The sequence below is a fragment of the Ostrinia nubilalis genome, chromosome 18 (assembly GCF_963855985.1).
Source record: "Ostrinia nubilalis chromosome 18, ilOstNubi1.1, whole genome shotgun sequence".
Taxonomy (NCBI): domain Eukaryota; kingdom Metazoa; phylum Arthropoda; class Insecta; order Lepidoptera; family Crambidae; genus Ostrinia; species Ostrinia nubilalis.
Genome location: NC_087105.1, coordinates 5715354 through 5741550, shown reverse-complemented (window position 1 = coordinate 5741550; position 26197 = coordinate 5715354). Strand labels below are relative to the sequence as shown.

General features: G+C 35.6%; 1 protein-coding gene and 1 long non-coding RNA gene across 2 annotated transcripts in view; one reads left to right on the top strand and one right to left on the bottom strand.

Moving 5' to 3' along the window:
* The window catches only part of LOC135080586 (uncharacterized), a 19664-nt gene extending 2888 nt beyond the window's left edge, over positions 1–16776 (top strand). The window contains exons 2-3 of the long non-coding RNA XR_010259040.1: positions 13511–13626; positions 16549–16776. This is a non-coding gene — a long non-coding RNA (uncharacterized LOC135080586). The remainder of the gene's footprint in view (positions 1–13510; positions 13627–16548) is intronic.
* On the bottom strand, positions 16711–26197 carry LOC135080585 (mediator of RNA polymerase II transcription subunit 6). Its single transcript, XM_063975256.1, has 5 exons — positions 25829–26197; positions 25357–25531; positions 24840–24945; positions 22702–22862; positions 16711–16990 (listed from the first exon to the last, which is right to left on the bottom strand). The coding sequence occupies exons 1-5, from the start codon at positions 26026–26028 to the stop codon at positions 16769–16771; spliced, it is 864 nt and encodes a 287-aa protein (XP_063831326.1). The 5' UTR covers positions 26029–26197; the 3' UTR covers positions 16711–16768.

Below are 26197 nucleotides of genomic sequence, written 5' to 3'. Positions count from 1 at the left end.
GGACTATTCCCACCTCTCCTTTTCACCGCTGCATCTCCTGTGTAGCTAGCACCTAGACTAGTTGATTTAAAGCCAAGGTATATCAGTTTTTAGGTAATAACTTAGTGCATCTAAAAATGTAAAACTTTCTAGTTTTTTGTAACATTGAAAAATCTAAAAAGAAGCATCATTTTTTTTACCAAGTGTTTCTAAGAAATTTAAATGGAAGCTTTTGATGACAACGTATTGCTTACTTTTTCAGCTGTCGAACGAATCACTTTTATACTCATAGGTCCTGTACATCGGTAGATTTGGTAAATAAATGAATCCATCCGGACTCAGAAACTAAAAAAATTAAAATAGCTGTAATTTTTTAATACTAGATTTGTCGATTAAATTGATCATATCATTGCGCCCTAACGGGTCGGACACTGGTGACCAGACACACTGTACAATTATTATAATTTTAGCCTATCTCGTGAGCTAGGTGTCAATAATTAGGGTGATTTACTAACTAACCAGTCGCATACGAACAACAGCAGTGAGATTCAAACAATCTCACTGTTCCATGATGCCGCACGACTATTGTGTGAGCCCACCCGTAACCCAAGCTTATTTAGCTTAATACTAGGGGCTGGACGGGACTATTAGTAATTTGTGCAATACAAAGTGCTTATAATCTAAAAAAAAATCTTTTTATTGCTGTATTTAACCTTCCTTTCGTATACTAATTTATGCGTCAGTGTCAAGTCTGCGATTTTTATTCTTTGAAATTTTCGTAAAATGGCTGCCGCCGCGGTGACGCCTTGTAATTAACAAATTAAAATTAAATTAGTGTTTTAAGTGCATAAATGTACAACTTAATGGTAAAAAGTCATTCCTTGATTTTTACTTAATATGTATCTGGGGTTATTTGAACAGTATTTTCGTCTATAGGATGGCATATTTCAAAAAACAAAACTGCACTCAAGCGTGTTGTCACAGCAACCGCTGAGCACATACTAATTGAATTTCGGTCCATGGACCTGTTTGCGTGCCAGAAACAGTCTAGTTGACAGTCATGTCTTCTCTAGTACGTAGTACATTATAACTCAATGTTTCTACCAGTGGCGGATTTACAAATTTGCCGCTAGTAGGCCATTCAATTTTTGCCGCCCCTACCTACTGACTTTTGAAATTCAATAGGTTAGTTTAATCCCGTTATTAGTATGATTGTGAACTTAATGATATTTCTGTCAGTTACTAGATTATTTTTGCAACCCGCTATGTACTGAAGAGTTTTATGTTGACCTAAAAACAGCAGCATCTACCTACTAATCATAAGGTGGGGAAAGGCATGACTTAAAAATACCTACACTACCTATCTATTATGAACACAGACAAAATACTTAATGTGTGGTCAGTATAAGCATTGTTTTTGTTAAATATTTTTTATTTTTATTGCACAACAGTTTAAAAACAATACAAACAATTTCTATTAAAAAGACCAAGGCTTGGTAATAAAACAATATAGGTACACGAAGTTGTGGAGAGATGGTGCTCGTGCTAGGCTCCGAAGATCCTGTGTTACGAGTTTTTTATTTTATTTTTATTGAAACGCTATTGGAATATTTTAAAATCCATTATCACATAAGTACCTAAGTATATGTATATTACAGTGCGTTTATTAATCGTTTATTTATACAGGGTGTAAGGTTAGACAAACTTCGTGGGTGTATAGGTAAAGTCATTTTGAGAATACAAGTTCGCCCATTTGACCCTAAGTGAGCTACTTTTTTTAATTGATATTTTTGTTTTTATTTATTTTTTTCCCAAATTTGACCTAAAAACTGCTAATTTTTTTTCTCGCGTGTTTTCTACCATTTTTTTAAATTAGTATTAATATCGAATATGTCTTTAGTTAAATAAAATAAATTTCAGATCCAGATAATTATTGGATAGCTAGTTAAGAGCCGCCGAAGTTTAACAAAAATAAAAACCACGATAAAAAATTCAACTTAGAATTCGATTAAAAAAAAATGGATGGTGAAAATGGATTGCCAATGATTTTAAAAACATCCCTAGCTTTTTCACCTTTCCAATGATATATCACACGTAGTGATTCGATATGTAAATTCGTCGAAAATCCAAAGTTTATGGAAGAAATTGGAATAATAGTACGAAAATTATCCATACAAAGTTTCTTCAAACATCGCTATATTTTCTGCTACACTCCTTTTCATAACTATTTTTGAGTGTTTTATTTCAAAATTAAATAAAAAATAATAACCACGTTATGAATAAAAGAGTTTAAAAAAATTCAAAATCAATTTTGTATGAATAATTTTTGTATTATTATTCCAATTTCTTCAATAAACTTGGGTTTTTTGACGAATTTCAATATCGAATACTGCATGTGATATATCGTTGGAAAGAAAAGAAATTGGGGATGTTTTTAAGATCATTGGCAATCCATTATCACTATTCGTTTTTTTTTAACGGAATTCTAAGTTGAATTTTTTATCATGATTTTTACTTTTGTTAAACTTTGGCGGCTCGTAACTAGCTATCCAATAATTATCTGGATTTGATATTTATTTGATTTGACTAAAGACTTATTCAATATTAATACCAAATAAAAAAATTGGTTGAAAATACGCGAGAAAAAAAATTGAAGCAGTTTTTAGGTCAAATTTCGGAAAAAAATAAATAAAGACAAAAATATCAATTAAAAAAAAGTAGCTCAGTTAGGGTCAAATGGGCGAACTTATATTCTCAAAATGACCTAACCTTTACACCCACGAAGTTTGTCTAACCTTCCGCCAAACACCCTGTATGTGGATTGTGTATACGTATAATTTTTTTCTGTAAAAAAAAATAGTTAAATTTGCCGCCCCTCTAAATCTGCCGCCCTAGGCACTGGCCTACTTGGCCTATTGGTAAATCCGCCACTGGTTTCTACCTGAATAGAATCTATTAGTGTAAAAAAACTATAATTGACTCCAAAACAACTGCACTAGATAAATACAAGTAGAAACATTATTACGTTATTTATTTACTAGGCCTTTGCAATCAGTATCCAAATTAGGAGCTAGTCAGAATCTGTAACTTAATCGATTTACGTGAAGAAAACAATTTATATTTTTCATACTTATTAGAATTAGATTTTCAATATGTTTCTTCGCGAAAATACCACAATTAAAAATAACACCTGTAATTTTTAATTTTTTCCATAATCGAATAATTACAGTATTATCCCTTTCAGGCCGGATCTCAGATTTTTTTAAATTAACATTTTTGACTACATAACATGTTTTATTATTGTATAAGGTACTCCAAAAAAATAATTTTAAAAATCCCCCTCGCCCCCCTCTGCGTGGGGGGACCCAGCACGATCGTGACGCTCAGGCTTAAATTAATTTACTGCACGAAAGTGACGGTGTCAGGTTTTGAAGTTAAAAACCTAAAAAACAATAAAATATTTAGAAACATATATTGTATACTCTTAAAAGGAGAAGGAACTTTAAGTAATATATCTGATTTAAATTGCAAATCATTTTAAAATAGCTAAAACGGTAGGCACTAGTAGATTTTTATTACATCTCTTGATGAGGAAAAAATCCTCTCCTGATGTAAAATTGGATGCTACTAAGACGGGTTTGTTATCCATTATTCATACATTTTACAATAACAATGTCATTACTAATGAATATTTGGGATTCTTGCTTGATGTCCTTATTTTTCTTGCTGTGAATGTGGCTTTGTTTTTTTAAATGTCAAAAACCATGTGAACATGTCCCAGAGAATGAAATCCATTTGCTCGTCTACGGAATAAAAAACAATGTTGGCTTTCTGCTTTGTCTCAAGCATTCTAGACTTGAGTAAGCACAGCATGCCCTCCCTTCCAAAACTCAATTCTGGTTTTCCTACTGCAGGAGCTTCATTACTGTTTACTACATGAAAAGCCACACTAAAACTGAAAAAAGATCTCTGAAAATTTTGTCATCAACTAAAGCTATTCTCATTCTATTCGACGCCAATACACGTGAATGCATGGGGATGGAATACATCCCATGAAGAAATTAATTCAAACTACTTTTTGAACTTTTTTACTGGGGTATTCAATACTTTTCCCGTTTTGCGAATAATTATTGGTAGAAACAGCTGCATGTTCAAAAAACATATCGTCAAAAGCCTTCACTGTAGGTCAAAGGAGACTACTACTACTGACAATAGTTCTGGATAGTAATAATCCCTCTGGTTCAATGGCATCTGTATCAAGACCCTTTGGCCAGTCACATGGCTTTCCGACGATTTTTAGAGAGCTATTGGCACAGTAACTGACAATGGACCTGGTCTTGGAGGTAATTGAGGCTCATCAGTAGGCATCAATGGCAAACAAAGAGTTCTACATTGCCTTCATCATGTTCCATCTCTTCAATTTCGGAATAATTGACATACCCAATAAGCTGAAGCAACAATTCACCCGTTAATTCTGTTCCTAAAAGCCGAAATTTAATTAAAAGCAATGATATTATAGAACTATAGATATGTTACGTTCATAGAAATTACGATTTAAATCCGTGCCGAGCTATTCCAAATTGCACACATTGACAAATGTAACTGATAAGTGAAACAAAAGATACGAAATAGCACGCAAATGAAAGAGATAGCTATAGTTTTAACGATTCTGCACTAACTAATCTATGTCCGCAGCGCACGCATCCTTATCGCTCTAACGTCAAAACAAGATCGCTTTCTCTTTCTTAACTTGAACATGGCGCATGGCGTCTTGATTGTTTGCATAAATAATTGAAAATATAAATACTAAATATTTTTGCATAATCACATGTGGTAAGAGATCCCTTGTATTTTTTTTACTTTAGAGTCATAATTGGTACACTTTCGAAACACAAAGATGGCATTTTTTATTTATTTTGGTAAGAACACAGGAACTTACGGTGTGGTACGCACGCGATTGCGCACGACGCAGGCCACACGAAGACTAAACACAAGACGTCCCAATTGGGACGTATTTGAGTATTCACAGCGCGAGCGCTTATAACATATCTGCTTTTGTTTTTATATAATATCATTGATTAAAAGCATTAAAATATAATAGTTCACCGCCATACAAAGTATGGCACCGAATGTTGGGTTTGAGTCGGATCATCACTATCGTGCAAACAAAAATTTGAGATGTAATATTTCCCACTGCAAAATAAATAATGCCAAAAATATTATTTATCGAATTACATTACTAACTAAACAAAATATTAAAACCAAAATTCTAGTAAAATAGTTGAATTAATCACGAAATAATTAGTACTAACGCTGACCACTCCGCTCAACAAAAGAGGTCGACATCTTTACCTCGGTGTCAAAGAACACAGACTGCCTTCTCTCTCGCACCTATGCGTTTAATTCATAAACAGACTGTTGCACGATCGTTGGCTAGCGTATTGGGCCCGAATAGTTGGTTAGAAAAGTCGCGGGAATTTTTTGAAATAACGTGCACGATCGTGTTAGGTCGTCCTGAAAGGGTGAGTTGAAATGTCGCGTGTCACATTTGAGTAAAAATTCTACTCAAGCGTGGCGTATCGCGCCATTTCAACTCGATGTAGCACTGTTATTATTTAATTATGAAAGAAAATAAAAAATATGAGTCTAATATTTTCTAATTATCTGTCTGACGGACAAATAATTGAAATTTTGTCATCTAGCCTAGTTGTCGTCAGGAAGTTGGTCTAACTAATTCAGCTTGCAAGATTCCACCCGAACAAACATTTATGTAATTACCTACATACATCATAAATTGCAAGCTAAATAAAAGCTTGTAATAAAGTCGGGTTTGTTCAAATTTCGAGAACGACTGAACCGACAAAAGCATTAGAAAATTTACGAAAAATAAAATAAAATTTTATCCCGTACAAAATGTTCATGGATTTTGTTATTTTTATTAAATACCTTTACGCCTGAGTTAAATGACACCGACATCAAGGTTCATCAATTTAAGTTTAAAATAATAGGCAGTAATGTATGAAGAAAGAGCTTCTATTCTGTATCTACCTATGCCCGTGTATTTTTGATCGGTGTCAAATCGGAGTTTTTGGTGCGGGGTACGCGGGTGTTGCTCGCGGCGTGAAGGTCAAACGCCCAAGGTCATTGAGGACTCTAATCGCCTTAACATGTTGGATGCCACTCAGCCAACTTGTCGCAGCAGGCTTGCTACATACCTACAAGGTGGCTAAAACAGTAAGGTCTAAAAGAATAATTTAGATTTCTTACATCAAGGTATATTTAAATCACCCCATGTATGTTCTACGATATTGCTTAGTGTAAGAGATCAGAGTTAATTTTGTGATATTTTAGAATTTTCATGACGACCCTAGTAGGCTTACAAAATTTTTACCTTTTTTTGGGTTGGCTTTTCTCAGATTTCTTTTCTTTGACAGATTCGTTATTAAGTGCAGATGTTTGAAAAAAATAATCACCTTCCTATCTTTGATGCAAGATACAAAATTTTTGCTAGAAACATTAAAATTATGCTTTTAGCAGAACACTATCAAATTTTCAACTTAACCCTTTTCTTGGCATTGTGCATTTAAAGATACGTTGACCAAAACAAAAATATGGGGGAGAAACCGAAAACTATTTTCAAATGTTTTTTTAATATAACGTTAGCCCAAATACTATAAATTGTGTTACACAGTATAGAATCGCTACAGGCTGCACAGATTTAACAGTAATATGCAAAATGTCAGACCGTTGACAGGCGTCTAACGCACCGGCTGATATTTTTTATTATTTTCGGTGTTTTTTTTAAAGAATATTGGTGATTATTTGTAGTAATATGGATGTCGCAGTCGGATTGTATAATCGGTCGTTTTACATTACCACTAGGCATTTTACATTACAGCTCTGTTTTGTAATACGGCGGTTCAACGTTTAGGCGGATTGTCATTGCGATACGTTCTTCAATACGGCGGCCGACGTTTAGCCGCATCGTACTACTATTTAGATTGTAGGGTGACCATATTTACAAAATAAAACTATGTTTAATGAAAATAAATTTTAATAAGACAGATTTTAAGAATTATTATCTTCGTTACTGTATACTAAATAATATATTTGGCTTCAGTATTTTTTTTACTTATTTATAAATCACAAGGGATAGCCATCTAAAAAAAGTAACTCAAAACAATTAAACTTTTCTAAACATTTTAAGAATTAATTAGATATTTGGCTTTAGTCTTTTTTAGACATTAAAAATGATCACAGGGGACAGGTAACTCAAAACAATAAAGTTTTAGTCATTTTTTCTGGGTTATTTTTCTTTAAGATAAAATAATTATCTTCACCGGCCACAGCCATAATGTCATATTTTTACACTAATAATATTGTGTAGGATTCCGCCGAACACCAGAATCCATAGCCACTTTAGCTGTTTTGATGTGGGTTATTATAACCTCTAAAACTCGTTCCCTTGTCCACGGTTTTTTTACTGTTCCACATTGAATTATTTAATTGCACATTATAATTATTCTTAAAGCCACTGTCGACAGACATATTATTTATCACGTTTTCTCTGTTAAATTCACAAATAACTGCGCGATTTAGCAATACAATTTCTGTATCCGATGCCATTGTTGTTGTTATGTCAGGCAGCGCCACGGTATTGAAAATAGGAACTAAACTGTCAAAGCGGCGGGTAATTACACGCTGTTTTACATTACGGCTAGCCGTATTGAAGAACGTTTGGCGCCGAATACATTCCAGCGGATTTTCATTCAGCGGTATTCAATCCGGCTAAACGTTAAGCCGCCGTATTACAAAACAGAGCTGTAACGCAAAATGCCTAGCTGTAATGTAAAACGGCGGATTATACAATCTGACTGCGACATGGATAGTAAATAAATGTTTCTTGATGATAGTGCTGTTTTTTCATCCCAAAACTTGTATAATTATTCTTTTACGATGCGGATTGTCCGAATGTATCTCTAAATGCACATTGTCAGATACGTAATAATTTATTTTCAATTTTGAATGTATCTTTAAAGACACATTGCCAGGTTCTCGTTGACTTTATTTGATGATTTTTTCATAGATGTTATCGCATATAAAAGGGATATGTTATTAGTTAGTAATATTTGAAGCTGTAAATTAGAATATACTGATATGAGTTTTAATTCATTTACTAAAGAATCGTTGGTTTTTGGACAACTTAGTGCTGCAGCAACAAAATCAGGCGCGCAAAATGCTGGTTATGGTTCCAAAATCTCGAACCAGGTCGAAAGTCAGTAGCGGTGACACTTCATTTGATGAATTAGAAGCCGCACTTAGCCTCCTGGTTCTCTTGGGTGGTTATCTTCCTACTCCAACCAACCCAAATCACCCCAAAAAGCGAGCAGCCTGTCCAGGCTACTGCCTGCTTCTGGTTATAAAGCTGGTGATTGAAGAATTTTAGCCAGTTCGACTGCTGCATAATTCTTGAGAGTTCCAGAGATCCATTTCCGCTATCTTGCGTTTCCACTGTAAGTTGGATATCTAATTATCTTCAATCAAAGACGTGAACACAGTTCGGTACCAGTTGGCATCAATACCCCTCGTATTTCTTTAATGGTCTTGCAAGATTCCCATGTGTTCTATCTGCATTTGCTTCTGATGGTAAGAGGGGTCTGAGGTTCAGGAGGTACTCCAACGACGCTGATGGAGTGGTTCTCATACATCCAAATGCAACTATACTTGCAAGGCGTTACAGCATTTGAAATTTTGAAGTGTTTTTTTACTTTGTTTTCAGTTTTTGTAAAAGATATTTATTTTTTATTTTTCAAATAAGGAATAGCTTAAGGTTTTGTAGTAATTTTCATTTAAATAACTAATTTCTACTAACAAATAAACCATGTTTTAATTTACTACGAAGCTGGCAATGTGCACTTAAAGATACATACTATATTTCCAAAACTACATACCTAAGATGTTTTTTCGTATTTTTTATATGATTTTTACTCGTCATAAATCCAATATTTATAGTGTAAATCACAAATATTGATCAAAACCGTCGTTGCCAAGTATAGGGTTAAAAGTTTAAATAAAAAAAAGAACTTCCATAGGTCTAAAACAATTTTAAGAACTGCGCCGTTTCCTGAACATTCATAATAAATAATACAAAAAAACATGTACTTAATGGGCCACTATTTCCTGTAATCGCTCCACTAAAGTGGTAAGTCGGAGATTCCGTTACATGTTTTTGACTTTCTTAGAGTGAATTAATATTGGGAATCCTCTTAAGTTTACATTACGTAAAACAGATTTAGAGAAAATAACTGGAAAGAACATGTTTTTATTTTCAACCGCGACCAGTCACAGGTCTTCGACCTTCTTGGCCGGTTCGGGCGTCGAGCTTGTGCTCATGGCCCGTGCAGCATCTCGACTGGCTACTGCCAGTCGGTGGTTTGACGTCGCTTGGCGACGGACTGCCTGGGCTTCTACCTGGCACCACTGTCCCGCCCTCGGCGCGGTACCAGCCCACCGGGTGAGTCGACGTTGGTCGAGGCCCAGTGAACGACCAGCGAGCGGGCGGTTCCTGGATGCCAGGGAGCTTTCAGGCAGTCACATAATGTTCGGGTGTTGGTGTTGTGTTCTCTTTAGTGCGGGCGTTGGGCCGACACTATTTGGAAGCGGGGCTTCGGAGCTGCGACAGCTGGTGCTGTGACTGCTGGTGCTGTGGCGGCTGGTGCGGAGACGGGTCTCGCAGGCGCCGCAGGCTGGGTGGTGTCGGCGTCCTCTGCTTCTGGCAGCAGGAGGTCCCGGGGGAGGGGGCGGGCTGGTGTAGGCGCGATGTTGTGGAGATGGCAAGATGGCAGTGGGGGCCGTTGTCCGCGCGGTCATACATGACCCGCGCCAGGCGCGTGATGAATTCCTCGACTGTCTCCACGTTGATGTCCCGGGCAATGACGTCATTGCGAACCGCGACCGGGCGAGCGGCCGCCCGCGACTTCGTACGCGTGGATCCCGTTTTATCCCCTTGGGTGGAGTTTCGTAAAATCCTTTCTTAGCGGATACCTACGTCATAACATCTACCTGCATGCCAAAGGACAATGGGCAAAATGGTACCCGGCTCCAATAGATATGTGTCTAGTATCGTTTGAAAGGTCTTACCAAGATGAACAACTTTTACTATGACCACCAGCCCCAGGTTGTGTACGAAGATATACATACTTTTTTGCATAATGGTACCCGGCTCCAATAGTTATGTTTGTAGTGTCATTTGAAAGGTCTTACCGAGACGAACAACATTTACTATGGCCACTAGCCTCAGATCTGGTTGCGTTCGATGATAAAGATACTTTTTGTGTAACCTAAGTATCATACAGTATGGAAGGCAGACGCGCTCAGGGCAGGGCACCGACGAGATGGTCGGACGCGGTGAGGAAGACGGTGGGCGGGAGTTTGCATCGTGCGGGTCCACACAGCTTATGACCGCAGTCTGTGGAGGAACACTATCTGTGGTCGCGATCCTCAGGACCGAGGAAGAAGGAGAAGAAGTATCATACGTGTCCATCGTATGGTACTTAGGTTATGCGAGGCAGGAAGGGTTTACTGCTCCAGCATCCTTCCTTAACTCTATAATTATTAATGGGGATAATTGTGAAATAAATATGTTTATTTAAAGAAGTACTACCCCCTTATTAATAAAAAGTTACACCTAGGAAGAAACTTGAATTAAAATGACATTTCCATACCAAATGACAATTTAAGCCAGAGTTCAACTAGGGTGTAACGTTTATTAATAAAGGGGTTAAAGTTTTATTACTTCTTAAGGGTTTTATTATGGTTTGCTAAAGCGAACAAACCCACAAGACCCAATAAGTTCACCCACAAGATGGACCGACGACCTCATAAAGGTAGCGTGAAGGCGCTGGATGCGTTTATTCCCGATGTCCCCCACTATTTGTCCACCACTGGTGGACATCGAGAAAAAAAGTTGCAATGTCCACCAGTGGGGGACAGCGCTACTGAAATCTTCCCGTTGGGCCCTACTGGTGGACACTGAGAAGAAATGAGTTGCTCTGTCCCTCAGCGGTGGACATCGAAACCAAAAAAGTTCCGTTGTCCCCCACTATTTGTTTTGTTTTCGTGATTATTAAAAAATAATTTTTTTTAATTCGTATTAAATATAATTATCAGTTTTTTAACATCCCACCTTTCCTATTTATTTAAACTTTCAATTTGTCGTGAACTAGATACTGCAATTTCCGACATTATTACAGATAATAAGTGCAAAATAGTAACATTACCGACACAATAATTTCTGATAACTTGAACATTGTGGGTACTTGGAAAATTAAAAATGACAAAACCGTTCCGATTAACGCACACTTCCTAGAGGCGTCAGTATAAATTAAGGATTGTTTTAAACTATAATAAAAATGCTTTAAAAATGTATGTATTATAATTATTAGTATAAGATTTACTTAAAATGTTTGTATTCATGAACACAAATATAATGGTGGAGGACAACGGAACTTTTTTGGTTTCGATGTCCACCACTGAGGGACAGAGCAACTCATTTCTTCTCAGTGTCCACCAGTAGGGCCCAACGGGAAGATTTCAGTAGCGCTGTCCCCCACTGGTGGACATTGCAACTTTTTTTCTCGATGTCCACCAGTGGTGGACAAATAGTGGGGGACATCGGGAATAAACGGCTGGATGCAGGTCGCCACCAACCGGCCATTGTGGAAATCATTGGGGGAGGCCTATGTTCAACTGGACGTCCTATGGCTAAAATGATCATGATGATGATGATGAAAGCGAATAAAGGGCTAATAGCTTGGGTAGTTCATCGTAGGTATAATCCTTTCCTTTTCAATGCTTCTTTTAGTTATATTAATAGATTGTAGTCATAATACATACTCGTATACATGGATGATTGTGTTATACTTTCATTATAATACTTAGTGGAATTACTGCTTTCAAAACGTGAATTAGAACTGGCCCCATAGCAGACATTTTCCTACATCTAAAGGCCTTTTAAAATATATATTGGTTATGGCTATTGGAGCGGGTACCACTTTCCATACATTTGTGCCCATCATCCTTTCAGCCCGATCCGTCCAGTGGTATGGGCTGTGCGTTGATAGATCACTATGTCAGTCAGTCAGTCACCTTTGAATTATGAACAAAGATCATCTAACTAGGTATGATAGGGTATAAAAAAATCTTATCGTGCAATGGTCTCTATACATATAGAGCCCCAAGTAGCTAACCGTGCATTTTGATGCCGAACATGAAATCAGTCAGTGATTATGAGCGTACCATGTCAATACTCAATATTGATATGAGCAACAGCGACTTACTTCCGAAATAGATCCAAAAATAAGTACCACGGAAACCATATTATGAGGGGAGTAATCCTGCAATCCTACAATCTCTTTTAGTCCCTCCATAGGTGCAAATGCAAAAATGATAAAATGCCGCGAAAATCGTTGTGACGCGCATCCTTGGCCTGCACATTCAAGTCAAGGCAATAGTAGGCAATAGAATAGAGCATTCCTTGCGGAAGTTGAGACTGCATTGAACTCTCGAATTTTAGGAACGCATTTCCGGGGATAAAAGATATTAAAAAGATAAAATGGCAATGCCAGATTTTGTATGGAAGGTGGCGTCTTTTCTTTTTTGCGCGGCCATCGACCAAGCTTTGTTTTTTTATTACAAAATAGTGTAATAAACCAAACTTACTATGGCATGTATACCTCTCAGGCGCGGATCCACCGTTGTGGGTACTGTGGGCATGCCCACAACCCTAATTTGCTTGTTTTAATTATGATCTATTGATAAGATCGACAGGCATGTATGTATGTCCGGATTGTCCGGGCATGTAGTGATCCAACTCTCACTTTGCTCATTTTTGGTGGTTGTGCCCACAACCTTTTTTGAGGGCTGGATCCGCGCCTGATACCTCTATCTAAACTCAGTCTGAACTGAGTTACGAGCATTAAAAGTTTGATGAGTATATACAGGGTATTAGGTAAATGGGTATATGATAAAATAAAATTTATAAAATCCAATTTGTATGAAAATTAAAATAATTAAAATGAAGATATCAATTTTCTGACTTGACCATACCATTTATATGCCCATGTTATCATGGGCTAGTGTCGGCTCATATACCCATTTACCTAACACCCTGTATACTAGATTTGCTTTTTGCGCGCAAGTTCTGTAAGAAATTGCATCAAAATATTGCGCTGATTCTGCTCCATACTGAAGTCTGGAGCCTTTAATGGATGGTATTGTTTGTTTACACATACAATGTCACTATTTTGTTGCAATTTCTTACAAAACTTGCGGGCAAAAAGCAGAGCCCTCTGGATTGGAGACGTTAAAAATTACCGTAATCGGGGCTCAGATCTAGTATGTAAAATCATCAAACTTCTAATGCTCGTAAGTCAGTTCAGACTGAGTTTAGAGGTATACATGTCATAGTAAGATTGGTTTATAATACTATTTTGTACAAAAAATATAATAATGAAAACTGATTTATTTACAGGTTGGGTACCTAGATGGGGCTGCCGATGGTCAATCTGCAGCTTTTCAATGTAGTTTCGATATTGGTTACAGTCAAGGATTCATGTTTGGATTACAGCTTGGTCTTAGCGGAAATAGGTATAAACTTTACATGTTATAATTTACACACATCAACATGGTCTAGGGATATTTCAATTAAACCTAAATAACTAAAATTCTATTAACTTTTTGTTAAGACACCTACACATTAAAATAAACCTTATTTAATAATAGCCTAATCTGATAATAAACTTTTAGATAAAGTTAAATTAAAAAAAAAATTGAAGAAGAGGAAAAACTCAGACAAAATTTCAATCTTAACTTTATTTTTGAAACATCGAAACCTAAACAAAACAACTAGGTATTTTTTTATAAAAATTGTTGAAAACCTAAAATTAATAATCCGTGGATCCACCTAAGACTCCTGACACATCTGCAGCTGTTCTGCATACTCAAAACAAGGGTGTCAATATCCTGTTGTGGAATATGCTTGGATATCACGCCGTTGTAACCGACTTGTGTGGTGCCGTTGAATGACACGCGCCGTATGTGGACGGGCATTGTCGTGCATTAGCTGGAAATTTTGTCCCACAGACAGCTGTGGGGCAAGATTATAGGCTTCTAGCACCTCGTGTCGGTATATTAGAGCATTCATAATTGCCTTGTATCCAAACGAGGTCCGTTCTACCGCCGAGACGAATTCCTGCCCAAACCATAATCGTGCCACCTTGATATGCATGAACTTGTTGTGGGAGCTGCAGTCGATTCCAACGTCCAGATTCTCTCCAAACGCGTACTCTTCGCGAATCAGGATGAAATTCAAACCTGGATTCATCAGTGAAAAGCATAAGTGACCATTGAGAATGGTTCCAGTTTTCGTGTGCAATAGCCCATTGTAATCTTCTTCCTCGATTGCCTCTCCTTAGAGCTGGTACCCGAAGAGGCCTACTTCATGCAGTCGTCTTCTCTAAGTTTGACCGCTTACCAGCAAACCATACTCTCTCTATACTATAGAGTAGAGATGAAACGGATATCCGGCAACTATCCGGTAGGCCGGATATCCGGCCTAAATTTACTATCCGGCCGGATACCGGATAGTAGCTCACTATCCGGCCGGATACCGGATATTAAAAAAACTACGAAAATTTCCTATAATAAAATGAAACACATTAATCTTTGAGTCAAATATCAATAAAATGGCTTATAATAATGACGGTTTTTATCTAAAGGCCAAAAAGTTACAAAAAAGCCATATTAAGGCCTTTCAAAAAACTGATTTCTTTTCTGGGCTATTTACTCTAATGACGAATACATAAATAGTAAATATATTTTAATGTCGAAATATTGCCAAATAAAATAGGCGATCTTTTTTTTCACTGATGGTCTGATGACATACAGGGTGACTTTGAAATCGTTGGCATCCTTTTAATATAAGACTACTCATGATACATGGTGCTCTTAAAAAGAGTTTAAAACTATTGTACAGTCAACAGCACATCATCCTATACATTTTGTTGCAAAATAACACTTAATACATTGAAATAAGATGCCACAATATGAAGATTTATGTGCTGTCGTCTGTACAATATTTCAAATATTGAAATTTTAATTCATTTGATATGACTTATATTTGGGAAATCATGATGGGAGTGGGATGTCCTGTGATGACAGTGTAGTGTTGTTGTCGTTGTAAATAAATAAATAAAAAAATGAGTAGTCTTATTTTAAAAAGAATGCCAACGATTTCAAAGTCACCCTGTATAATGCAGTTCATTCAGATTACGCAGCAAGTATACTAATTGAATTTTCGCTATTCAGTCACATACTCACGATGCATATGGCAACCGAAATCGCCCGAATTGAGACGAGTGGCAAAATCTGACATTCTATTCGAACAAATTCGATTTTCGAAAAGTGTGACTTGTCTAGTCTACTAGACCTACTGATCGCGTCGTTCGAAGCACCTGTGCAGCGCTAAACTCGTTACGACATGCAACATGACAATGGGACAACTATCCGGCCGCCGGATATCCGGCTATCCGGCCTAGCAGCTCGCCGGATATCCGGTATCCGGTATCCGGCCAAACACCTATCCGTTTCATCTCTACTATAGAGAGAGTAGTGGTTCTTAACCGGTGGTCCGCGGACCACTGGTGGTCCCTGGAGGCATTGCAAGTGGTCCACGAAGACATCGTAATAAACAAGTGATGTGACCTGATGAGTCGAGTAAACACAACGCAAACAGCGCACAGTGGGCGAGAAATCGACCTCCCCTTTCAAAGGATTTTGAAAAGAAAAAATAGTGGTCCCCGACATGATAGAAATTTGGTAAAATGGTCCTTCGTGACTTAAAGGTTAAGAACCACTGCTCTATAGCCGTATCGCCGTTACATTTGGTTGACTTGGCATGACATCCAAGCTTTAGACTGGCCTGCACAATCCCCTGACTTAAATCCTATTGAGCATGCCTGGGATTATGTTTCAGAAAAGAGCTCTTAGGAATTTCCCTGAAGATATTGTGCATGAAAACCAGCTTTTCTTGCATCTTAGCAGGACTTGGGACTTTATTCCACAACAGGATATTGACACCCTTGTTTTGAGTATGCAGAACCGCTGCAGATTTTTGTCAGGAGAGTCTTTTAAGTTTTCAACAATTTTTATAAATAAAATAGTTGTTTTGTTTAGGTTTTATGTTTCAAAAATAAAGATAAGATGGAAATTTTGTCTGTGTTTTTCCTTTTCTTCTAAGTTTTTTTTAAATTTAACTTTACCTATCTAAAAGTTTATTATCAGATTAGATAGGCTATTAAACAAGGTTTATTTTAATGTATAGGTGTCTTAACAAAAATTTAATAGGGTTTTAGTTATTTAGGTTTAATTGAAATATCCCTAGACCATGTTGATGTGTGTATTTGTAAAGTAAAATATCTAAAAGCTTTAGAAGAAATTTGCTAGGTTAACGCATATACTCAGAAACAGTTTTATCAAAGTTTTGCTAATATAATATTTTATTAATTTTAGTTCAAAGAACATAAATGAAACATTCAAAGATCCAAGGAAAATTAATTGTCAGCTATGTATCAATGGAACCTCAACACAGGAAAAAATTGATAATTTGTTTAATATACAAGAAGAAGACAATATGAAGTATTTCAAAACGATGTAAAAAAGATATTTTTGATCTAAAATAAAAATGAGCTTTATTTTTTATTAATAAGTTAAAATGTATAAATAAATTATTTTACATTCTTGGTTTTTTTTCTGGTGGTGGTTTCATATTTTCTTGTTTTATCTCTGTTTTTACTTCTATGTGACCTTGAATATTACCATTAGCCATACTTTCGGAATTGATAGGATCCATTGGTTCTTGTTTTATCGTTATATTTCCTACATTACTTCCATCCGATGCCTTATCTGCATGTTTGTCATTCGTGTTTTCAGTTTTTACAGTTACTCCATTAACCTGTAAATAATATTGTATTATCAGAAAAAAATAAAGGCTATTGTAATTTTCTGTTCAAAATAAACAAAGCTCCTATTAAAAGTATCGGCTTTTACCCGTGGTCCCCCCAACATGTCCCCCTGGTGGGTTCCACGGGTAATTTTTTTTACCCGTTGTCCCACCGTTCTAAACAGTGTTTGCCAGTGGGTCTACGGGTAATTTATTTTAACCATGGTCTCACCACACGTTATTTACGAGGTATGAGTAACTTCATTGTTGTTTTAAAGTCATGTGCTGATAGGAAAGAAAGGGTTTAACAGATTCTGAGAATAGATAACAATTTCACCTAATGATAAAATCACTTTCTAGTACCGTAATCGACGCTTTTTCTAAAGAAAAGAACTAAAATACAATTACAAGAAGAGTCAATTTTAATTTTTTTCGGAATCGTTTAACAGGCTAAGTTGCGGTTTGGAGCAGCTGGAAATAGCTTAGAATATTAATAAATAATGCAGTTATACCGACCTAGGTTGTTTCAAGTCACGATCTAGCAGGTCTTCGGAGAAAATTAGCACTTTGTCTCGTTTCATACAAAAAATCAAAATCAAAATCAAAAATATTTATTCAGTTTAGACCACAAGTGGCACTTATGAACGTCAATAGAAAATAATAAAAAAAGAAAAAGGTAGCCCTTATGGGGCACTTTACATGTCTCCTTATCTTTTGGGCCCTACCAGCGCTTCGAGACAAACATATGGCAAGTGCTGAGAAGAAACGCCGGAACAAACTCAGTCACCACTTATTGCCAGGAATTATCTAACGGTAAGAATAGTCAAATTTAAGTACATCAAATATGTGCAGACTGAACTGACCACGCATCCTTGTCATCAATATAGTCTCGAACCTTGTAGTACCCTTTGGACATAAGGGTATTTTTTATATGTATCTTAAATTTGTTTATTGGCAATTCGACAAGGTTGTGTGGTATTTTGTTAAATATGGCAATACATTTCCCCAAGAATGAATTACCTATCTTATGCAACCTAAATGATGGAACAGCAAGTTTATTCTTATGTCTCGTGTTAAATGAGTGGACGTCACTTTTCTTTCTTTCTTTCTTTCTAAAAAAAACACTAATTATTTTTTTTAAGCTAAAGTATCAGGTTTAGAGAAAAATGTGATATGACATGTCGGTGATGAGTGAGCAAAGGACTATCGATTGGCAATTTTTAAAATTCGATTTTCCGGAAAAAATCCCTATGTCCACTTTAATGCCATTTCGATCCACTGTGCACCGCACTAAGTGGCAAACATTGCATGTCACCTAGGTATCTATAATAATATAGAAAATAATTATAGGTAGGTACGGCACCATAGATTTATAAGACTTAATTCCTAAGTTCATATTTATTTGAGAATAAAGGATACATCTAAATTAATAATTGCAAGTAGAGATGAAACGGATATCCGGTAACTATCCGGTAGGCCGGATATCCGGCCTAAATTTACTATCCGGCCGGATACCGGATAGTAACTCGCTATCCGGCCGGATACCGGATATTAAAAAACTACGACATTTTCCTATTATTAAAATGAAATACATTAATCTTTAAGGTAAATATCAATAAAAATGGCATATAATAATGACGGCTTTTATTTAAAGTCCAAAAAGTTACAAAAAAGCCATATTAAGGCCTTTCAAAAACTTTTTTTTTCTGGGCTAATCACACTAATGACGAATACATAAATACATAGTACCTACCTAAACATCTGTTAATGTCGAAATATTGCCAAATAAAAAAGGCGATCTATTTTTCACTGATGGTCTAGTGACATGATGCATGCAGTTCAGTCAGATTACGCAGCAAGTAGACTAATTTAATTTTCGCTATTCAATCACACACCGAAATCACCCGAATTGATCTGCCCCCTAGACAAGTGGCAAAATCTGACATTCTATTCGGACGGGTTCGATTTTAGAAAAGTGTGAGTAAGTAGTCTAGTCTATTAATAGACCCACTGATCGCGTTCGAAGCACCTAAACTCGGCGGCGCTAAACTCGTCACAACATGCAACGAGACAATGGGCCAACTATCCAGCCGCCGGATATCCAGCTATCCGGCCTAGCAGCTGGCCGGATATCCGGTATCCGGCCAAACAACTATAATATAATAAGAGGATTTAGGACGCTATTTGGATCAAATATGTAATTGCTCAATAATGAATAATAAATAAATAAATAAATAACTATCCGTTTCATCTCTAATTGCAAGAACATTTTTTATAATATCTTCACATCACACATGTGGGTTAAAGTTCCTTGAGTGTAGATAAATAAACAACAAGGAAATCTCACCAATGAGTAGGTACGGATATGTGGACTGATGTCTAGGATGAAATATCAATAGTGACCGACCGAATATTCGTTTTCGTTTTCGGCCATTTTCGGCCAAAAAATGGACATTCGGCCATATTTTCGTTTTCGGCCATAAACCAGCCGAAGCTTCGGCCAAACCGAATATTATCAGAAATACATGAACAAGATGGTGACGTTTATCGTTCTGATATCTTCAGGAGTGAATCTGGTGCACTCATGGTTCCAATCCGACTTGAACGGACGCGGTATTGTCACACTCCTTTGAAGTTGTGAAATGAGGTTACGTTGTAAACGGTGTCCAGGGACAATTTTCCAAGTTCAAAATTGAATACAAATAAAACCTAAGAATTTTCATTAAGTTTAATTGTTTCAAAATAGAGTCTAATGCGGATTTCAAATACACCATAAGTCACTGATCGGGAGCCAACAGAGCGTTCGCATTTGAGCAATAAGTATTTGAAATGTATTGTCGAATGATCGATGAATGTCGGATACCACAACTGCAACTGCAACTGCATCCCGGACAACTACGGAACTCTATTTCAGCAAGAAGGTGTCTCACCACACACGGAGAGGACCTCGATGGAGACACTGAGGACTATTTTTTTCTTCAAATAAATGATCAGCAAGTACAGTGACATACCCTAGCCGCCTTGGTCACCAGATCTCACACCGTGCGACTTTCTCTTGTGGGGATATCTCAAGCAAAAGTTGACAGCAAACTACCCTTAAATAATTCAAGTTCTGTAAAAAAATATCCGCCGTGAAGTTGCAGGAAAATTATTAGCACGATTTGCTTTCGCATAGTTGCGAATGTAAGGGTCCGGCTGTGAGAGTGCCTATAGTAAAACGAGCATCATTTAAACGACATTGCAATCCGCATTGTTAAACTCCATTTTGCATTAGTAATAAATAATAAAAAAGTCATAAGATTTATTTGTATTCATTTTTGAAGTTGAAAAATTCCCACTGGACACCCTTTATTTCTTAACTTCACTTCCCAATATTTCAATATACACCGGAAATAATATTCTACTAAGAATTCATAATATTTTTTTGTGTTTTAATGCCGGTTTTCTTTAATCAATCTTTATCAAAATCAACTGTCAAACGTCATTATGTTTTTGGTCAAAACATTAATGGTTTTCAAAGTTTTTACATAGGTAATTTCATAATGTTTACAAGATATTATTTGATCACAGATTGAAATTTGAGAGTTGAAGGTCATTTTCGTTTTCGTTTTTGGCCGAAAATGAGACTGCAGCCGAAGCTTCGTTTTCGTTTCCGTTTTCGGCTGAAAATCCATATTCGGTCGGACACTAAATATCAAACGCCAAGTAGGATATGAGTGACTTTAACCCACATGTGTGACGTGAAGATATTATAAAAAATGTTCTTGCAATTATTAATTTCGATGTATCCTTTATTCTCAAATATACAGTGTGTCCGGGCATGTAGTGATCAAACTTTAAGGTCGTAATCAATGGACAATTTTATCGGTGAAAATACTTTAAATTTGGGGCTTGACCGATTTCTCGCATATTTACAAGGATTTAAGTTTTTAATTTTAAGTTTTCACCTCTTCCTTCAAAAACAAGTGATAGCGTGGGTAACTTAACATTAATAAGCAAATATTTTATATCATGCGATAGCCAATAAAATTATCTGCTAGTAGAAGTAGAAAACAGACACAAGTTTCATACATTTTAAGGGAGTAAGAATGGATTTAATTAGAAATAAACATGATTTTTTTCACATCTTTTTCAGTTTTTTCCCAACATAAGAAAAACCAGGTCATTATTGTTTAACAATTACGTCGAAACTAATAGACGTAGACTAATAAATTTACATTCGTTTTGTAGAATAGCTCAAATACTAATAATACAATGCAAATAAAACATACCTTAACGACCTGGTTTTTCTTGTGTTGGGAAATAACTAAAAAAGATGTGAAAAAAATCATGTTTATTTCTAATTAAATCCATTCTTACACCCTTAAAATGTATGAAACTTGTATCTGTTTTCTACTTCTACTAATAGATAATTTTATTGGCTATCGCATGATATAAAATTTTTGCTTATTAATGTTAAACTACCCACGCTATCACTTGTTTTTGAAGGAAGAGGTGAAAACTTAAATTCAAAAACTTAAATCCTTGTAAATATGCGAGAAATGGGTCAAGCCCCAAATTTAAAGTATTTTCACCGATAAAATTGTCCATATATTACGCCCTTAAAGTTTGATCACTACATGCCCGGACACACTGTATATGAACTTAGGAATTAAGTCTTATAAATCTATGGTGCCGTACTTACCTATAATTATTTTCTATAATTAATTATAGATTTGTTTATAATATTATATGTAGATACCTAGATGACATGCAATGTTTGCCCGTTGTGCGGTGGGACCATGGTTAAAATAAATTACCCGTAGAGCCACTGGCAAACACTGTTCAGAAGGTGGGACAACGGGTAAAAAAAAATACCCGTGGACCCACCAGGGGGACATGTTGGGGGGACCACGGGTAAAATCCGAAAAGTCGGCTACATGATTTTCAAATTCAAATATTTTATTATTTTCAGACTACAGTTGGTCCATGGGTTAGTACAATTAGTGAAATATAACTTATGGTTATGACTAGTGTTAGTAACAGGTAGGACGATATTTTATTTTATTTTATCATAGATTTTAGCCAATCGTAAAATACGCACAAAATTATTTATTTAATTTTGTGCGTATTTTTACGATCATTCTGTAATTAGATAATGTCTTCTATTAGACGTGGTGTGGCCATGTGGAGGATACGGAAACGTTGATGTCTTCTATAGAAAACCGTGGCGGTAAAAAGGTTAACTTGCAAAACAAAAAGACCTATACTATAAAATTTATTGCATTAATAACTTTAATACAGATTGGACTCAAAATTAATGAATTAAGCTTTTAGTTTTTATGGAACTGTTTTGTTACTTTTAGAGTAGGCGCACACCGTTGATTTTTAGTTGGCCGATAGTTGTGCCCGATTTTAAATTGTATGAAGAATCGGCCAAATTGAATCGGCGTAGTGTGCGCACTCCCATACATGCCCATACTGATCAACTGCCCGACTAAACTATCGGCCGACGAAAAATCAACGGTGTGCGCCTACTCTTATACGAAAGTTAATTTTGCGAAAAATATTTTTTATGCATTTTTTGTTGCGGGATTTGGTGACCTCCAAGACGTGATGCCATAAGCAATTGCTAATCTAAGCTTATGGGTTAATTAATCCGGCACTGTACTGTTCACTTTCAAGTAGGTACTAAAAAAAGGTAGGTAAGTACTATTCTAGAAAAAAAAACTATGTTAACTAACCTGGTTAGAGGTAGTTTGGGTCACTGGCAATGGAAACTGTCTTACTAGTTCAGCAAGTAACATGTCTACTCGCTGGCGCTGGAATAATGTTGAAGGTTCCTCTTTTGGGGTAGCAGTGGTTTCTTTAGGTGCTGATTGAGTAACACTAAAAGGGCTGAGACCTACAATTTAAACAAATGAAATGAAATTAATGTTAATAAAAATATATCTTGATATACGGGTCATTCCACAAAAATATGTAAACTCTTAGTCAGCGCCACATTTCACATGGAATATTTGTTAATATTTTATTCCATATTGTTAAATAACAGCTCGCAATGTGTTTTATTCATCACCCATTTATATTTTTAAAACATCTTAAATTCCTTTTCAATGACCCAAAACGTCATTCCCTAGAAATGTCCGTACTCCAAAAGTTTGTGTTTTGGAACCCATATTTATAGAAACATCAATTTGATCCCTTGTTTTAATTAACGAATAATCTATTTAAATGTATATTACACCAAATTCTATTAATATTTTGCGGTTTCAATAAACAATAATTTGATTTTCTTAAGTCGAAAAAGTGTCCACAGCTTTTAGCGTCATTCCCTCGCCAAGCACTGATTTTATAATTTTGCACTTTAATATGTATTTAGAGTGAATGATATTAAGTTGAGTTTAAAGTGCGATACGAAGTTATCCTCAGACCATACTGGCTTTGCGGCAACCGTTTTTTGAATGAGTGTAAACGTGCCAGTTGTTGTGGAAACATGTGTTGATCTAGTCACTTCGTCAGTCCCTAGTTGAGTAGCTTTATTGATTACAATAGGAAATTGTTTATAATTTAATAGTATTTACGTGTGGATTTTTTGCTATTTTCGGCACATCGTATTAAGCATCTTATAATATAAAGTTAATCTGCATTTGGGTTAAGTTTTACTCCAAATCGTCAGTCCCTAGACCGTCAGGCCCTAGCTTTAAATCGATGGCTCCTACGTATAAAGGCGAAACTGCCGCTTACGCCTTTTTCCAATTATTTAAGCAATGATTTCATTTTGCTCTAATCTATAACGTCAGTAAGAAAAAAAAATGTTTTTTCCATTAGATACAAAATAAAATTTTAGGCAAATAGGCGTATGTGCAAAACTACGCCACGTATAAAGCCCAATCATACGATTCGTCAATCTATACGAGTAGTTGCTTACATAAATATATATTTTTTATAATCCAAATCCTAAATAAAGCCATGAAAATATTTAGCAAATTGTTTTATTTATAAATTATGACACATTATATAGTTATTTAATTTTTAGCGTTAAGAGTCGCATCTCAAACTAATTTGAAAATTATAAATAACTTGAAAAAATCGAACTGCCTAAGGCATCGTGGGTTCAATTCCCGCCTTAGGCAGTTCGATTTTTTCAAGTTATTTATAATTTTTAAAAATATGACACATTATGTTAAAAGACCTAACTAAATCTCGAGCACAGTATATGGGCGTATTTGCGTTAAAACGTAATAACGATACATTAAACAACTTTGTCTAACTGATTTATTATTGATATAGCACATGATAACAATTATAATAATTACATGCATAAATAAAGAGAGTAATCGCTTAAAATATTATATTTACGTTGTCATTAAAGTCTCTTTACGTTGAACAATATACATGAAATTATAGAAATATGACGACGTAAAAGGGCAATGCGTAAAATCTCAAAATATATAAGAAAAATATAAAAATTGATAACAGCAGTAGCAAAAGCATTACATGTTAAGGCTAAATGTGAAATTTCATGAAATTCGTTTTAGTAGGTCAGAAGATATGACCCAAAAATATGGTTCTGGCTACTTAAATGGCTCTCCTGTAAAATCTATTTTTTACACTTACGCCAGTATACGTAGGAGCCATCGAAATGGCACTAGGGACTAAGTTAATAGTTAGGGACGTTTTTTATATAGTGATAATAACAAAACAACTACATTAAGTAAACAATATTTTACACTAATAAAGTACCTATTCATAAGCATCTTAAAAAAGTTTAGGACAAAATGACGTCAAAATTATACAGATTTTTATGGAATGACCCATGTACATATATCTCGAACCCTGAAAAATACTTTTGAAATTTTATACTGTCATAATTACTGACCTGGTTTTGTGGCTTTAAAATCCCACCAGTATCCTTTGCTGGGATGGTAACGTGAATATGACATGGTTTCTTCAAAAGAGCATTGCAAATGGTGAACAGCAGAAAGCTGAAACATAATTAAATTAATATTTAATCATCAAAATTTATATATTTTTCAAACTTATTCATTAGTTATGAAACAATATGCATATAAATAATATTATTCAAAACAATAAATTATACAACATGTACGCGGTGTATTATTTTACTATTTAACTTTCTTTCATAAAATTATTATAACTTAATTACAAACTAATTCTACAATTATGTAGATCTACCATTAAGTAATTTTTGTAATTGTATTGCAGCTGTAATTATACAGCATTATATTTAAATGTTATAATCAATGGGATTCCGATCATAGGTAATTATTATTGCTAACTTAATACATCCATACTGTAATGTTTAAAGTAAAAAAATGTGTATTTATAAGAATTTAGAAAGAAATAAAAAAGAGTTAATTTTAATTTCTACATACCAATCTTGAATTGAGAACACTGGCCAAGTCTGGTGCCTGATAAACAATACCAGCAATGATGTAATAGTCAGCTAGTGGAGTAGCTTGATTAGGCCCATGACGATGTTGCTTTCTAATAACATACAGTATGGGATCTTGGACATGTAATAAAATGTATTCCAAGCCCGTCATATTCCTAAAAGAGCACCATTTATTTAATAAAATAATGACAAATAATTATATTTATCTACACTAATATTTTAAAGAGGAAAACTTTGTTTGGTTGTAATGAATAGGCTCAAAAACTACAGGACCGTTTTTAAAATTTATTTCACCATTTGAAAGCTACATTATCCACGAGTAACATAGGCTAAATTTTATTTAAAAAAAAATAGGGTTCCGTAAAATATGTAGATAATGTAGTCCACGCGCGCGTAGCCGCGGGCGGAAAGCTAGTAAATTATAAAGACAAATATCTTTAATAAGCACTTACTGCAGTTGGTCCATACTCAAACGCTGCATCTTAACAACTTCATTGTTGCATGTGCGATCGAAAAATGGGTTAGATCGTTCTGAAAAGTAGTCCATTATATTGGAGGGGTTCAATAATGGGATCCAAGCTGAATCATGCCAGGATAGTCCTAATGGATTTTCAGCTGCTATTGGTAAGGTTCCCATTCTACCTGGCATCATCTTGTCAAATTTTATAAAACGAATGCCCTTATATCGCAAGAAAACCTGGACGAGATTTTTTTACCCTCTGATACAATGTATTTGAATGTATCTATGATAATGCCTGACAAACGCGACTAGTACGGATGTAAACCATCTAGGAAATTACAAAATAAGGCAAGGCCAGCAA

Bases quoted from the DNA above. Each gene is read 5' to 3' on its own strand.
- LOC135080585 (XM_063975256.1), bottom strand. From the start codon at position 26,028: ATGATGCCAGGTAGAATGGGAACCTTACCAATAGCAGCTGAAAATCCA. The intron at 24,946-25,356 runs GTATGTAGAAAT...ATTATGTTTCAG, and splicing joins GTGTTCTCAATTCAAGATTG to CTTTCTGCTGTTCACCATTT. The intron at 16,991-22,701 runs GTTAGTTAACAT...TATTATTTACAG, and splicing joins CCCAAACTACCTCTAACCAG to GTTAATGGAGTAACTGTAAA.